The following is a 16,414-nucleotide window of genomic DNA, read 5'->3' as shown; positions in this document are numbered from 1 at the left end:
CTTCTCTGGCTGTGTCAGAGGCAGTTGCATAGATTATTTCCTATGAACATTTGGTTTCTTGGTTGACTGAAACAATATATTTGAAAAGTTTAAACTCCTGTTGTCTTTGGGTTTTGTGCTGATATTCAGAGAATTTGGACAAATCTATCAATTTGCTATATGCAGGAAATGCTTGTCACTACAAAGATCACAGAAAAGTGGTGAATGTTTTAACTAGCTAGAGATTCTTCCTTCCTTCCTCCCTCTTTTCCCTTGTTTCTTTCCTCATTTTCTTGGCAATATCACCAGATACAATCTTACCAGTTTTCTGTGACTCATCTAAATAATTTGTTTCTAAAGTAATTATGCTTATTAGATTTTGAAAATCCCTCTCATCTGTGTAAATAATTGGCTCATTGTTAACTGCATAAATTTGAATGAAAATGGGAAATGAAATAAAAAACCACCCCCAACTCATATGTATGTAAAAACTATTACCATTATAAACATCAAGATAAATATCAAGAGAGGGAAGATGGTCTGGTGAAAAAAATATTTGGTCCTGAAAAAGAGAATTTAAAGAATTTTAAAAATCCCTTTTTAAAGACTCTTCCATTTTTTTAGATGTTTATATCAGTTGTTTTACATGGGGCCTTTCACTCTCAGCAGTTTCCTGAGTGGCCTTTCACCCAATACCAAGTCAGTGCAGTAGCATATACTAAACATATGCTTGGGGCACAGCATTGTATTCAACATTATGGAGAATACAAAGCAAGTTAAAGACTCTCAAGTCTAGATAGGGAGATGAGATCTGAAGAAGACGACAAAATAACATGAACTAGTGGTATAATAAAGTTTTTCAAAGAGTCTAAATAAGTATTGAGGAAACACAAGGACACAAAGACATTAGTATGGATATTTAACAATTTTTTTAATGTTCAAAGTTAGCTAATAACTCCTTGTTTACCTGATGGGATATTTTGGTTTCTTTCCAAATTTTGCTATTGTTTTTTCCCCAGATTTGTTTAATCTCAGAGTATTTTATTCTGTCCTGCTGGCTGGTAAACTGGGAGTTCTAACAAGATTTCTTATTTTTTCACCTATCAATATACAGCCTACTCTTGCTCTTCCCCCACCCACCCCCCCCACACACGCACACTCTTAGATTTCAGAATCTTAATTTCTCTTCGGCATTATCTGTGAAGCTTGTTGGCTCTGTGAAGGGTTTGTGAAGATTTAGTCTGATGTATGACTTTGGTCTTCTTCAAACTATGAGCTTATAACTTTTGACTGACTTTGTGGAATAAACTGGAATCTGTTGCATGTCACCTTCTGTGCTTGGCTTCTGAGGAGGAGTCATTAGTATAGATCAGTGTGTGAGTGATTACCTTGAGGATTTTAGTGGAGGCTTTACTGCTTCCTGAAGTGGAAAAGTTATAGTAGCTATATTTTCTAGTGTGATACCTGTATACTGGAGAAAATAATGTATGGCCTTCTTGATTATATGAGTCTTTTTTGTGGGTAAACAAGATAAAATATTTGAAATGCTCTGGAATCTCTTGGAAAAATAAGTCATATAGCATTTAGTTTCATTTGGGGTTGGGCTCTTCAGTGATCAGGAAGATTCCCTTTTGCCTGTGAGATTTAACCTTGTGAGGCTAATTCTAGTTCACCAGTGTTTACATAGTAACTTTAATCACATCGCTAATGAACCAGAATCACAGAGCAATTCCAAGTAAGATATTGTCCTTGCCCTGGAAGAGTTTATACATTTAAAAAGGAGATTGGAAAGAGATGCTCTGTTATCTAAAATAGTGAGAATGTTTATTGTAGAAGTTCATTAAAGGAAGTGGGCGAAATAGGGATAGTGCTAGTAAATTGAGAAATGCTTCAAATTAGTCAAAAAACCTTCATAAGAAATGTGGGGTATACACATCTCTAATACTCTTATTGCTATCCCTTTATATCCCCCTGGGTTTATGAAAGTCCCCAGGAAAGGATGACGTGTATGGCCTTTCCTTTGCTGTCCTCTTCTCAGATACTAATCTTTTCATATTCTCTATGATCTACCCATTATTGGCATTCGCTTCCATTAAAGATATTCATTTCTTCATATTGGGTTGTGATTGAGATGTATAATTTGTTATGGTGCCTCTCCTAGAGATTTTTCCTTTTTGATAGAGGGCAAAGACTGACTGAAATTGAGGAAATATATGTAAAATTAAGATGGGGTAGGATGTGTATGTGTATATTGATTAGGATGTCTCTGAGATAATATCACATTTTTATTATTTTATGTTACTACTCTACCTCCTTATATATAGGACACTTAACTTATGGTCCTATAAATAAATTGAGGCAATGAAATGAGGGAATACATTCCTTCTGATTTTTCTCTAAATTTATATGAAATTAACTGGTCCATGGAGGACTCTATTAAATTAAAAGTTTCAGGAAAGAAGGTATGTATATGAATAAGTATTAGAAAGAAAATTGGAAATTTAAAAATAGTTTGATTCATTTGGATGGCAGGATTAAATTGTATTTCTGAGAAATAAGTGGACAAATAAATCTGAAATCTCCTCCTCTTCATTAAAAAATTTTGTGCAGAAATCCCACATAACTACCATGAGAGAGAAGAAATATGTGGGCATATACTGGCTAACCTTTTGCTCTTCCAACCTATTTACCTTAAATACTTTCAATAATTTTATTTACTTCACAGTATCAAAACTAGCACCTTTATAATAATTTTGAATTCTCTTTTAAAGTGCTTATGTAACAGGGAGAGGAGGTTTTCTTTTGTTTCGTAAGTGCTTTTCACAAATCTGATTTTGCTTTAAGCCTCCCTTAAAAAAGAAGTCAGTGTTCTTGAAGAGAAGAATCAAAAGAATGAACTTATTAGTTTTCTGATGGGCACACTGTATGTAATAAAAACACGAGAGCTTTACTGTGTGAGGAAGCTCATTGAAGCCTCTCTCTATGCAGTGCTATCACTTCCTCATCTTGTTATGGTTAGATGAAAAGATGTGATTTTAATACAGAATAGTGGGGCCATAAAGATGATTTACTTTCCTCTTTGTAACACTAAGCAGTATGATCAGTGTGTACTTTTCCTGGGTAAATATTCTTTTAACCTGCATTGATATTTCCAACAGACAGAGCGCTCTATGATTGGAGAGGAGTAGTGTCAAAAAGGTTTTCCTGTTTGGCTCGTGACTCCAGTTGGCCTAGTTTCTCTGGATCATCATCAGTATTTCAGGATTATTGTAGTGTAAGTATTTGTAAAACCGGACATAGAGTTGCATTACCATTTTTCTAGCAAATGATTGAATTCATTTTGATATAACATGTAAGATGTTACTATGGGCATATTTCATTCCTAAAATGATTCCACATTGAAATTCATCTTTTTTCTGAAGCAGTGCTTTTGTTCTGTTGTCTTATTTTGTGTAAATCTTGCTGATCACCTTAACTCCTAAATATGTATATTAGTTTTTGTTTGAAGAGTGGTAATAGCCAAAGTGATCCTCACAATGGTTTGCCCTAAATGTGATAGAGACTATTTTTGTAATGGTACCCAGACTATCAAGAAAATACAGTGGAAGCCAGTGGAGAATAAAGATGTTTGTTAGGAGTGTGGCACTAAGAGGACTTAACAATCCAAGGACAATGTCACGACCACATACTAATGGTTTTGTGAGTGAGGGCTCTCCAAACTGGGACATGAGAATCTATGACTTGAAGGTGGAATCAGGACTTCACATTAAGTTCACCTGCTCATCAGGGCAAGTTCTGAGATGTCTCTATGTAAATACAGTAAGTCCCCTACATATGAACTTCCAAGTTGCGAACTTTCAAAGATGCGAATGTGTGTTCACATGTCCAATCACGTAAGTTAGTGCACGTGTCTGGCATACATTGTTACGTGCGTGTGTCCTGTACGAGTGGTTGTGCTTTTGTGTACTTTACTGTATAGTACTGTGTAGGGTACAGTAGTACAGTATGTTTATTTCAAGCCCGGGATGTCCAGAAGCAAGCGTAAAAGCAGCAGTATGTATTGTACTGTACTTTTCAAGGTACTGTACTATAAGATTAAAAATGTTTTCTTTATTTTTTGTGTTCTTTTTCTTTTTCTTTTTTTTTTTTTTTTTTTGCGGTACGCGGGCCTCTCACTGTTGTGGCCTCTGCCGCTGCGGAGCACAGGCTCCAGACGCACAGGCTCAGCGGCCATGGCTCACGGGCCCAGCCGCTTCGCGGCATGTGGAATCTTCCCGGACCGGGGCACGAACCCGTGTCTCCTGCGTTGGCAGGCGGACTCTCAACCACTGCGCCACCAGGGAAGCCCATTTTTTGTGTTTTTTTATGTATTATTTGTGTGATAAGTATTATAAACTATTACAGTACAGTTGTATATAGCTAACTGTGTTAGTTGGGTACCTAGGCTGACTTTGTTGGACTTATGAACAAATTGGACTTAACGAACGTGCTCTCGGAACAGAACTTGTTCGTGTGTAGGTGACTTACTGTAGTAGAAGCAACTCATGTGATTCTGAAATCTTTAGCAATGATTTCTTAAAAGAGTGCAAAGTGCCATTTTATAATATTTGTGTCTCACGGTGTCTGTGTAGAGCACAGGCTCCAGACGCACAGGCTCAGCGGCCATGGCTCACGGGCCCAGCCGCTTCGCGGCATGTGGAATCTTCCCGGACCGGGGCACGAACCCGTGTCTCCTGCGTTGGCAGGCGGACTCTCAACCACTGCGCCACCAGGGAAGCCCATTTTTTGTGTTTTTTTATGTATTATTTGTGTGATAAGTATTATAAACTATTACAGTACAGTTGTATATAGCTAACTGTGTTAGTTGGGTACCTAGGCTGACTTTGTTGGACTTATGAACAAATTGGACTTAACGAACGTGCTCTCGGAACAGAACTTGTTCGTGTGTAGGTGACTTACTGTAGTAGAAGCAACTCATGTGATTCTGAAATCTTTAGCAATGATTTCTTAAAAGAGTGCAAAATGCCATTTTATAATATTTGTGTCTCACGGTGTCTGTGTAGATGTCTGGATTTTTTACATCTCCTATGTGTTCTGCTCTGTATGTGAGTGTGTCTGCCTCATTTTTCTTTTCTTTCCTCTTTTTATATCATGAATTATTTTTCTTTTCGACTTGTGATTTGTATTAGTGTTCTTGGGCTGCCATAACAAAATACCACAGACTGGGTGGCTTAAACAACAGAGATGTATTTCTCAAAGTCCTGAAGGCTGGAAGTCCAAAATCAAGGTGCCAGTATGGCTGTTTTCTCCTGGGGCCTCTCTCTCCTTGGCTAGCAGAAAGCTGCCTCCTTGCTATGTCCTCACATGGCCTTTCCAGTGTGTGTTTCTAGCGTCTCCCTCTCTTCTTATAAGGATGCTGGTCATATTGGATTAGTGCCCTTACCCATATGACCTCATTTAACCTAATTACCTCTCTAAGGGTAGCATCTCCAAATACAGTCACAGTGGGGCTTAAGGAGTCATATGAATTTTGGGGAGACACAGTTCAGTCCATACACCATTAGACAGCTGATAACAATTATTTTTCTTATCTACTGGATAGTTCATTATCTAGTATTTTTAAAAATCTTGAGTTTTTATATTTTTTCTGTAAACCAAAACTTTTGAATTATGTCATATTTAACTTCTGCTGCTAAATTCTTTGTGAGTAAATATACTAAAACTAAATCATTGCATCCCTGTTTTAGATAAGGACATTATACAAACATTATTAAGGAAAATTATATGAATTTAGATGAGGAAATTATATGAATATTGTTTAGTGAAATTCAAAGTCTTTGTAATCTATTTTGAGAACATAGTACTTAATTACAGAATAGACAGTTACCTCCAACTAATTGGATGTATATTGCTAATTCATACATGTCCTTAGCAAAAGTAACACCCATAGAAGGCTGTTTTCATTTTCATTTTCCAGTAAAGGTGAATAAATGAACTACTGCTTACCCTGTTTTACGCTAATAATTTAGAGATTGCTCCTAGCTGTGTGAAGTAGTACATTTAAACATATTTCTTTGGGGAATAAGTTGGGCAAGAGTAGACATGACTGTGGAGAGTTCCAGATGCAAGGCTGGGAGTGTTTACTCATTGCCCACAGGGGAATTAGGAGTACAAAGAGCTACTAACCATGGCTTTGGCATAATAGATGGTGCTTTGGGTATGTGTACCTGTCTAAAGAAATTTGGGGTGGACTAGAGTGGAGACTGGGTGAGCATTAATAGGCCTTTTGCCTCAGTCCAGTTAGAGGTTTATCTTACTCTTGCAAACCCACTATGTTGGGGGTGGGGTATGTTGGGGGTGGGGTGTGAATGGGTAAGAGAGGATAAGATTCAAACCTTCAGATTTCTTTCCTGCAGCTCACTGCATCTTTAATTTTCACCATTGAAAGTCTAATTTATTTATTTATTTATTTATTTAGGATTCCCCTTTCATTTATCCTTTAAAATAATAACAGTACTAGAAGGGATCAAATACCAAGTTCTAAGTTCATCTTTTTTGCCATTTTTTTTATTGTGGTAAAATACACATAACATAAAATTTACCATTTTAACATTTTAGGTGTACAGTTGGGTGGCGTTAAATACACCCACACTGCTGTGTAACTATTACCACCATCCGTCTCCAGAACCTTTCTATCTTTCCAGACTAAAACTCTGTACCCAGTAAACACTAATTCCTTGTTCTTCCTTCCCCACTATCTTCTGGCAACAAGTATTTTACTTTTTCTTTTGTGACTGGCTCATCTCACTTATAATGTCTTCAAGGTTCATCCATGCTGTAGCATGTGTCAAAATTTCCTTTTTTAAAAAGGCTGAGGGCTTCCCTGGTGGCGCAGTGGTTGAGGGTCCGCCTGCCATGCAGGGGAGCCGGGTTCGCGCCCCGGTCTGGGAGGATAGTCCAAGTTAATGTTAAAAGACCTAACAGCTCAAATTTTCCCCTTTTCGTCTTATCAGGCTTTGAAAGGTGGATTAAAAAAGAAAACAATCCCAAAAAAAAAAAAAAAAAAAAAAAAGGCTGAATAATATTCTATTGAATATATATGCCATATTTTGTTTATCCATTCATCTGTTGTTGGACACTTGGATTACTTCCACCATTTGGATATTGTGAATAATGCCACTATGAACAAGGGTGTAGAACAATTGTTTGAGCCCTTTCTTTTGCTTCTTTTGGTTATATACCCAGAAGTGGAATTGCTGGACCATGTTGTATTCCTATGTTTAATATTTTGAGGAATCATCATATTATTCTGCGGAGTGGTTGCACCATTTTACATTCCCTCTAGCAATGCACAAGTGCTCCAATTTCTCCACATTTTCATCAGCACTTATTATATTTCTGTTTTCTTAATAGCCGTCCTAATGGGTGTGAAGTGTTAAGTAATCTTGATGTGAGTTTGTTCAATCAGGTCCAGAAGACAAAAGTAACTAGGAAAGTTGAGAATGTAGAAAGAAGTTTGCATTGTTAAAAGAGGAAGGAAGACAGGGTGCAGAAAACCCTGTATTTGATTTTGTAGGAGGAGAGAAAAATATAACACATTTTGCTTTCAAAACACTCTCGATAGCTTAGCTACTCTTATCAAAATTTTAATTTGCTCAAATAAGAAAGTCACTGTGGATATGATTTCTTTAGGCTAAAATATCCCTTTTAAGCCAGAGTTTCTGTTTTCTTTTTGAAGCATTTTGAATCCTATATGTTTTTAGTTCTAATTAAATAATACAATAATGTTATATGTCTTTAGTTTTAATGTTTCATTTCTGCAACTGTAGACTTATCATATTAGAATTGTATTCGAATTCCCAGTTATTTTAAACAGTGGCATATAGCCCCCTAAAACTTCTTTACATGAAGTTAAAGAAACTGCATTCCTAAGAAAAAGTTACTAATTCTACTTTTTATGATCTCTGAAGTCCTGAGACATTTATAGCCTTAATTATCTTGAAAGATAATATTTATACAAAGTAAGTGAGCACCTGTGAATATGACCCCTTGCATAAAATGCAAAATGCAAAATGCATAAAATGCAAATATGACCCCTTACATAAAAATGTAGTATTACATTTCAATAATATAGGAAAGACCACCCGTCTCCAACTTTGTTGTTGCAATTTCATTTCATAACTCTTCTTTACAAGGTTTTCTAACTTAATGTATGAAGCACTCCGGAAACCCACAACCTGAAGGACTGTAGGTGTGAAAAATAACTCTGGTATTTATCAAAATTCTGAGGTGCAAAAAGTAGTATCAATAGTGCTCTTAAAAAAGCCAGGATAGGGGCTTCCCTGGTGGCGCAGTGGTTGCGCGTCCGCCTGCCGATGCAGGGGAACCGGGTTCGCGCCCCGGTCTGGGAGGATCCCACATGCCGCGGAGCGGCTGGGCCCGTGAGCCGTGGCCGCTGGGCCTGCGCGTCCGGAGCCTGTGCTCCGCAACGGGAGAGGCCGCAGCAGAGGGAGGCCCGCATACCACAAAAAAAAAAAAAAAAAAAAGCTAGGATAAAAGCAAATATTGACAGAACTTTGTGTAAGAAGTTAATTTCTATCTAATTAAACATATAGAGTAAAAACTTTTATTCATTAGTCATCAGTAAGGCAAAACTCTCCTCAGTGAGTGGCTAACTCACGACTCTGTTGCAGTGGCTCTGGGATCAGAATGTTCCCTGACGGGAACTCTGCCATTTGGTGACCCCTAGAATGAGGATGAGATGACAAGCAAAGGACTGCCCAAGCATGCATGCTTGCGTACTTATTGTGGTGGTGACAGGGTTCAGGGATGGAGGAGCAGAGGGGAAAGAACAGTTTTGGTTGTCTGAATGGGAGAGCAGAGTGCATTTCAGGAAGTGAAAGAAGTTGAGTGTGGCAAAAGTATAGTATTCAAGAGGGCAAGTGGCAAGAAATGAAACAAAATTTAAGCAAGTTCCATCCTCATGAAGTGCCTTCCTTGTAGGAAGACATTAGATCCCTTTATTTTCTTAATCTTGGATGGAAAGAATTTGCCTAACCTTGACACTAGGAAGTAAGGGATTACAAGGAAATAGAACTTGGTTTAATAACTAGTTGCATTATACATTGTTTCGTGTTTCAAAGAATGCACTGTGAGTCCTCTGGGCATTTGGACCTCCCTCCTTTCAAGGAGAACAAGTCCTATATGAGAGAAGAAACCAAGAGTCACTTGTCCTGTTTTTAAACATACTTATAGATTCAGCTCATAAACAAAACAAAAAATTATTAGTTTTGCAGAAACATATTTTTAGAAATGCAAAAAGAAATTTCATATATAACATCATGCTTCACATTAGCTTAATTTTGACCATGAAATGGGTTGACTAGATTTTAATGAAATTTCTTATCACTCTTCTCTGGAGAATTTTCTTGAGCCATTTTGGGAAGAGAAAACTGTAAGAATCTAGGGGGATATTCTTCTCTTAACTTGGAAATTTAGATATTTTTGTGTGATTCTTTACCAAATTGTGCTGTCAGAAGACTGTGGGCATTCACTTGATTTTAGTACATAATAAAAAATAGTAAATTAACTTTTAATATGTAAAATATCTTTGCTCATTTTTTTCTCCTCCATCACACTTTCTTCTCTCTTTCCTTCCCTCCTCCACACATTTGAGAGATATTGTAATCATTTTCATACTCATGATTTTCTCCTCTTGTGGGTTGCATTTGATAAAAAATGTCATCTGATTTGATTTTCTAATATTTTGAAGAATTAACACAAATCATTATGACTATTAAATTTAAAATTTCTATTTATTCAAATGATTTCCTAAATTTTTAAAAATCATTTTGGGTATCAGTGAAATTACATTTTGAAAATTCTGTTCCTACAGAATTAGGCTTGGGTTTAATTTAAGCCTTCTTGAGTTAACTACATGACTATGATTTTTTGACATACTGAAGAGCATTCCAACAGTTTACTCTTATCTGATCTTTTAATTTGTTTGTTTTGGTAGTATTACAAGTAGTGATGTCTAATGCTGTACATTATCTTCACACTTCACATTTTAATTTTGAAATGCATATGTATTTTCCTATGAAATATAAAATTTTGAATCTTTATGAAAGAATGATATATTTATTATGATATATACATATATGTAAAACTATTATTTTTTTAACGTATATAGTTGCAGTTAAAACCCCACATTTTAATAGTTATATTGCCTTGCAGCAGTATTATCTGAGCCTGATATTTTTATATCATATATTTTATATGGGCCTAGGTATTTTATAATCATCATTTATTTTATTTTTATTAAATCTTTCCTTCTAGATAAAAATTTCTACTGTTGCCTTAGTTAAAGTACTTTTTGGGAAGAATAAATAGGAACTCCATTGCAGAATTCCTTTAGCAATAAATAGGTTAAGATGTATAGTAACAATAAATTGGTCAAGACATATATATTTAAAACTATTCTTACAAAGTTTTAAAAGAAAGCACTCTTGGTGATTGCAAGATTTGGATTGTAATGTTACTTAGGCTTACCAATGTACCATCATTTAAATGGCTCACAATACCATTTACACTAAATAATATTCCAAAGTGGAAGGTTAGGTAAATAAACAGGATAATTTTAAATTTGTATTTTTGGATCAATATATTTTTATAGAGAAAAATCTTGATCTATACTTTTCTTTTATCATAAAAGACGACTGGATTTTTAGTTTTGTAAGTAACTTCACAATCTTTCTTTACTGTAGAAGCCAAAAGATTGAATCAAATTCTGTCAATCATGTTGCCCCTTTATTCTGAGATGTCCTCGTGTGGGAAAGGTATTTGAGGGACACTAAGCCCATGGGCATTAGTAATAGTGCTCATCGTAGTTCTAGTTTTATAATAATCTCCAGTCAACATGCGCATTCTTTCTGAGATAAGCTGGAGTGTGACTGTTACCAAAACCTGGATGAAAGAATGAAAAGCTGGATACAAAGAACATTGGAGCAGATATTAGGTTAAGGGAGTGAACAGACTGTGCCTACCCTGGGGAATCCCCCCACCCCCACCCTTCTGGGAAGCTAGGTACGCTTGTTCTCTAGGAAAGGGAACATTAACTAAATTTCTTAAAAAGTAATGAAAGAGAACAAACTGTAAAAAGGCAGCCAAAAAAGGCAAACATCTGTTACTGAACATGTCTCACTTGACTTCCTTTTAATGTTCTTAGGAATAAATTTATGAACTAGGAAAGGTTCAGCACTAATTAGCTTGTTTTCATCAAACAAAATGCACCAGACATGGATGTTGAATATGAATGAAAACTTCAGTAGTAATAATAAGTAGGCATAGAAAGTGCCAGGAGACATAGAAAGTGCCAGGAGACATAAACATCCTGGGTTATGGCCACAGGCTTTGGATAATGCTATGGCTGTTAATATTGCATTGACTTAGATTTGTTGTGATATGCTTTTTTAAATGATCAGAAAAAGATGTCTGAAAAGTCAAGTGTATTCATTAAATAGTAGATGGATTAGGTGCAAAATTTTCTCTTCAATTATACACATTTAGGCTAATGAGATGTTAGAATGAATTGGAATAACAAATACAGATGTACTCAGAGGCAGAGTTTTTAGTAAGAGCAGCAGCAGTGGTGATAGTTGTAGCTTGTCATAGGTGTGGAGATCCATGCTTTATTCAAAACTCTTGGGACCAGCCATATTTGGGAATCAGAAAATTCCAAACTTTAGAGAGGTAAGAAGACAAGTAGATCTGTAATTAAACCTGTAATCAAAGCATGGTAATATTTTGTAGTAAAGCATAAGAATATTCTCATTAAGTGGGAGATACAGGCTACTATATAGGTCATTTGTTGGTTGGTTCTGGTCAGGTTTTGCCACCAAAGGTTAGGTGAGTTAAATTCTCCCCTCCATATGTGTTATGAAAAATTTGTTGGTTTTCAAAGCTTTCTGGATTTCTGAGTTACAAATAAGGAATCATAGGCTTATAGTAGTAATAGTGATAGCAAAAGTAATAGTAGTGGTGGTCATAGTAGATAAAGGTGATGGGGAAGATACGGAGATAAGGACAGACACACGCACGCACACACACACACACACACACACACACACACACAAATATATATACACACTGTGAAAATAAATAAAGGGAACCTCGTTTAAAATAGAGTCATGCAGCCTGAGGGGGAACTCTCACGTGTATACCACTCTTGGCACTTGCATAACCAGCAGGAAGAAGGAAGGTAAGAATTGTTTTGACAAGGGAAGACATTAATCACAGGGGTATTTTATCTCCTGCTTTTCAGAAAAAGAAGGAAGGTCCCCCACAACCTCAAGCTCTTGCTCTTCTCCAATGAACTTTTGTTCAAAACAACCCTTCTTAATTTCCTCCTAACACCTACTCAAAGCAAGACCCCTCTCCTTTATTCTTCAGACTTGCCTGTGATTCACCATAGCTTGTCTGTCCCAAATCGCAATTCTCTGCTATTCCCGAATAAACCCATTTTGTGGGTAAAATAACTGGCTATTTTATTTTTAAGGTTGAAAACATACACGTACACACACACATTATTAGTTCTATAAGGAAAATACCATGATCGTATATTCATTGTTCTTGACACTTGATGCAAGGCATGTCCTGGAATTAATTGCAGAATGTCCATGTTTATGTGATTCCCAATAGCAGAATCAGGCAGATGTGATTCTATATCTGTGATAGATGCTACTCCCTGTGATTGTTCTTCCCTGAACCCCACCTAAAGGAGCACCACTACTTTTATTTTTTCATAGTGCATCATGAATCTCTTTACTGGTTTATTACTGGCCTTCCTCACTAAATGTAGGTTCCATAAGGCTGAGGACATTTTAGATCACCAGTGCAACCCCAGTGCCTAGAATGGTTTCTGTCATAAACTAGAGGTTTAGAAAATATTTGTTGAATAAATGAATAATAGGCTCTTTGACATTTCCCCAAGTGGAACACGTGAGAGACCCAAGGTTCCAAAGCAGTGAAAGACACAACCATGATAATATTGTTAGGAAGAAGAAAAAGAAAAAAAGATGATTTAAGGATGTTGCATACATTTTGCTCTAATTTTCTTTTTTTTCTGTATTGACTGAAAGAGTTGTATGATCCTTAATTCTTTGTTCTGAAATAGACTTTTTGGCCCATTCCTCTTCTCTGGAATCCGTGGCCATTCTCATTTTGTCATGCAGTTCTCCTGTTGGGTTCTTTTTTTCTTTTTTCTAACCTCCTCCAACAGTCTCATTAGAAGATCCCTTTGAGTCTGCAGACAGTATGGGTTTCACTGGCTGTCTGGAGAGGACCAAACAAATCCATCCCAAGGGCACAAACTCAAAACTCTGAGTTGTAGGAGATCTGGTGATGAAGACTAGGTTGCAGATGGTGAGATCTGGTTGGTAGTAATCAGGAGGCCACACACACACTCCCATTCAGTTGTTGTGTTAGGAGAGTATCAGAGGATGACGATCCTCTCAGCCACACAAGGCTGCTTCAGGGTTCTGTCTGTGGTGATTGATTCCTAATCTGACTCCAGTTGTATCCTTGAACCAGACACATAGGACAACTTTTAAACTCAAATTATTTCAAATTATTTTAAGTCTTTGTGTTCTTCCTTCTCTGTTCTCCCTATACTCCCACATAATTATGACCGTCCTGTAAAGCCTTTAACATCTGCTTTTTACCACGTGTTAAAATAATTTTTATAAATATGCTCGTAATACCTATATTTTGAAGGAAACCCAGATGAGCCAAAAATGAGAAAATCAACGATACTTATTATAGCAACAATGCTTTATAACCTTATTTTTTTCACTCAAAAATATATTCTGAGCATCTTTTCTTATTAACATATTTTCTTTAATATTAAATAACTCATTTTTTGTTATCTTGGCAATTGACAATGCTTTAATGGAATGCAGTGCATTATATTTGTAGTTAAATGTTGGTGCACATTCTAAATTTCCTTAGGATAAATTCCTTGTAGTGGAGTTGCTGGTATGCTTCCCCCTTTTGCTTTGTTTTTTATTATATATTGTTAATTTGTCCTCCAAAGAGTGTTGTTTTTAGATTTTCACATAGATTTCCACTGCTTCTTATTCCTCAAAAACAAAAGTACACAAAGAAAAAGCAAACCAATAACCAACTAAAATTAGATAATTCTCTGCAGGTTTAGTTAGGCCCTTCCGACCCCGTGGGTCAATAGCATTGTTATCATCCAGGAACTTGTTAAAAATTTAGCTTTCAGGACCCACCCCAAATGTATTGAATCAGAATCTGTATTTGAATAAGATCAGTAGTGATTTATAAGCATATAAAAGTTTGAGAAACACTGTTTTAGACAATTCCCCTTAATATTTTGCGTTTTAAGTGAGCTTTTGATAAGTAGTGACAGTCTATACAATGTAATTTTTTTCCTGACAAATACCTGAAGTACAGATACTCTATGCTGAATTTAGTCATGTGGTAGGATAGGAATGTGGTTTATTGTGAACGTTGACAAGTGAGATTATAACCGATCAAAGATATCAGAAACACATTTTCAAATAATGAAATAGAACTACAGTGAATGTCAAAATTGGCCTGGGAAAATATGCCAGCTATTTTTTTTTTTTTTTTTTTTTTTTTTGTGGTACGCGGGCCTCCCACCGCCGTGGCCTCCCCCATCGCGGAGCACAGGCCCCGGACGCGAAGGCCCAGCGGCCATGGCTCAGGGGCCCAGCCGCCCCGCGGCACGTGGGACCCTCCCAGACCGGGGCGCGAACCCGGCCTCCCTGCATCGGCAGGCGGACGCGCAACCACCGCGCCACCAGGGAAGCCCCCAGCTATTTTGATAATAGAGCTTTCACCCAAATAAAATAATCTGGACAATTTCAATAAGCTGATATATCATCCAAGTATATCCTGAGTCTCTAGGAATTAGATCTTAGTGATTTATAAGAACATAAAGTTTGAAAAGCACTGTTTTATGTAATTCCTGATAAACATGCTCCAAACAAGGGGAAATAGTCAAGTTGTAGTTAGGGGGCTGGGGTAGCTTTTGACCACCCCCGCCATGCATCTGATTGGCTGTTCTAAATCCCATTATGATTAAGTCCTACTGACCCCCTACAAAATCACTGGAGGTTTTCTAAAAGAAATGAGTGGAAAACAAAATTGCTGAGTGCCAATCAATTAAAAATCTAATGTAAACTCTAATGCTGTCTTTGTTCACTGTATTCTATTTTCATAGATTAAAAATCTTCTACCTGTATTACCAATTTCACCTTCTAGATAGAGTAGTGTATTGAGTCTGAATCCCAGTCACCTCCTGCTTGTGTAATCAAGGTAAAGATATTAAACTTTTCAACTTCCTAAGGAAAAGTGAGAATTAAAGTATCTATTTTACAGAGTCTTGGTGAAGATTGAAGAACATGAACATAAAGCAGATAGTAGGTTCTAATTATTAGTTATAACAATTTATTGGTTCTGGGATGCAGTTCCAGATCTGGCACATAGTATATAAATCTTATGATGATAACCAAACTCACTATTTACAATGGTCTTACAGTTAAATAAATCCCAAACAAATGCACAAATGAAAAGGATTGAATTCAAAAGTTTAAAATTCTATCCAGTTTATAACCGAATTGTTTAATAATAAATTAATTAGCTGGGAGGGCATGTTAAATACAAAGGGGGAAACATATTCAAAATCAAATAAGCGCCTTACATTCATTTGCGCATCAACTTCAATATCAATATGAACACAAGCACATTAAAATGTCCCCAAATTGTAAAACATGAACTCATTTCCTCATTTTGTTATTTTAATTCTAGCTGATAAAAAAATTAATCATATGTATTTATAGATTCATACACTTAAAATTTCAGAATAAGACAACTCATTCCTGGCAGCAGCTGTTCCATTGCTCGGCATTCTTGAATTTTGAAGTTTCCAAGAACACACACAAACCACAGGAGAGATTTGGAGCCATGTAACCTCCTAGTAAGTTTTGATATATTGAATACTTGGGAAACCCATAGATTCCCAAGATCTTTTCATTCTTTTCTTTCTCGGGGAACAGACACTCACCTTAAACTCAAGGAATTTTTCTACCACACTATTTTTTAAATTTGTATTGTTTTATGTATCAATTATACAAAACTGTATTATTCATATATGTATCTATTTATAGCTCTATATCTTAAAGAATAACACTAAAACAAATACCTATAAAACTTAGGGAACAGAACTCAATGTGTCTTTTCTTTCCCTTCATATCGTGAAGAAACCAGTCTCCTTAATTTTATGTTAATTGTTCCCTTGCTTTTCTTTATAATTCAGCACATCTACACACATCTCTATTTCGTATTTTGCTTACTTTTACTTGTTTTTCACTTTATGTGTGTGGAATTA

The 16,414-nt window shown here is 36.3% G+C and overlaps 1 protein-coding gene across 1 annotated transcript in view; it reads left to right on the top strand.

Annotated features, from left to right (window-relative positions):
* IQCM (IQ motif containing M) overlaps nt 1-16,414 on the top strand; it is a 361,168-nt gene that overhangs the window by 86,281 nt on the left and 258,473 nt on the right. The window contains exons 6-7 of the mRNA XM_028492548.1: nt 3,138-3,253; nt 12,921-12,929. Coding sequence (XP_028348349.1) covers nt 3,138-3,253; nt 12,921-12,929 — 125 coding nt within the window. The remainder of the gene's footprint in view (nt 1-3,137; nt 3,254-12,920; nt 12,930-16,414) is intronic.

Source organism: Physeter macrocephalus, chromosome 7 (assembly GCF_002837175.3).
Source record: "Physeter macrocephalus isolate SW-GA chromosome 7, ASM283717v5, whole genome shotgun sequence".
Taxonomy (NCBI): Eukaryota; Metazoa; Chordata; class Mammalia; order Artiodactyla; family Physeteridae; genus Physeter; species Physeter macrocephalus.
Note: the sequence above shows the minus strand (reverse complement) of the source record. Positions and strands in the feature narration are given on the sequence as shown.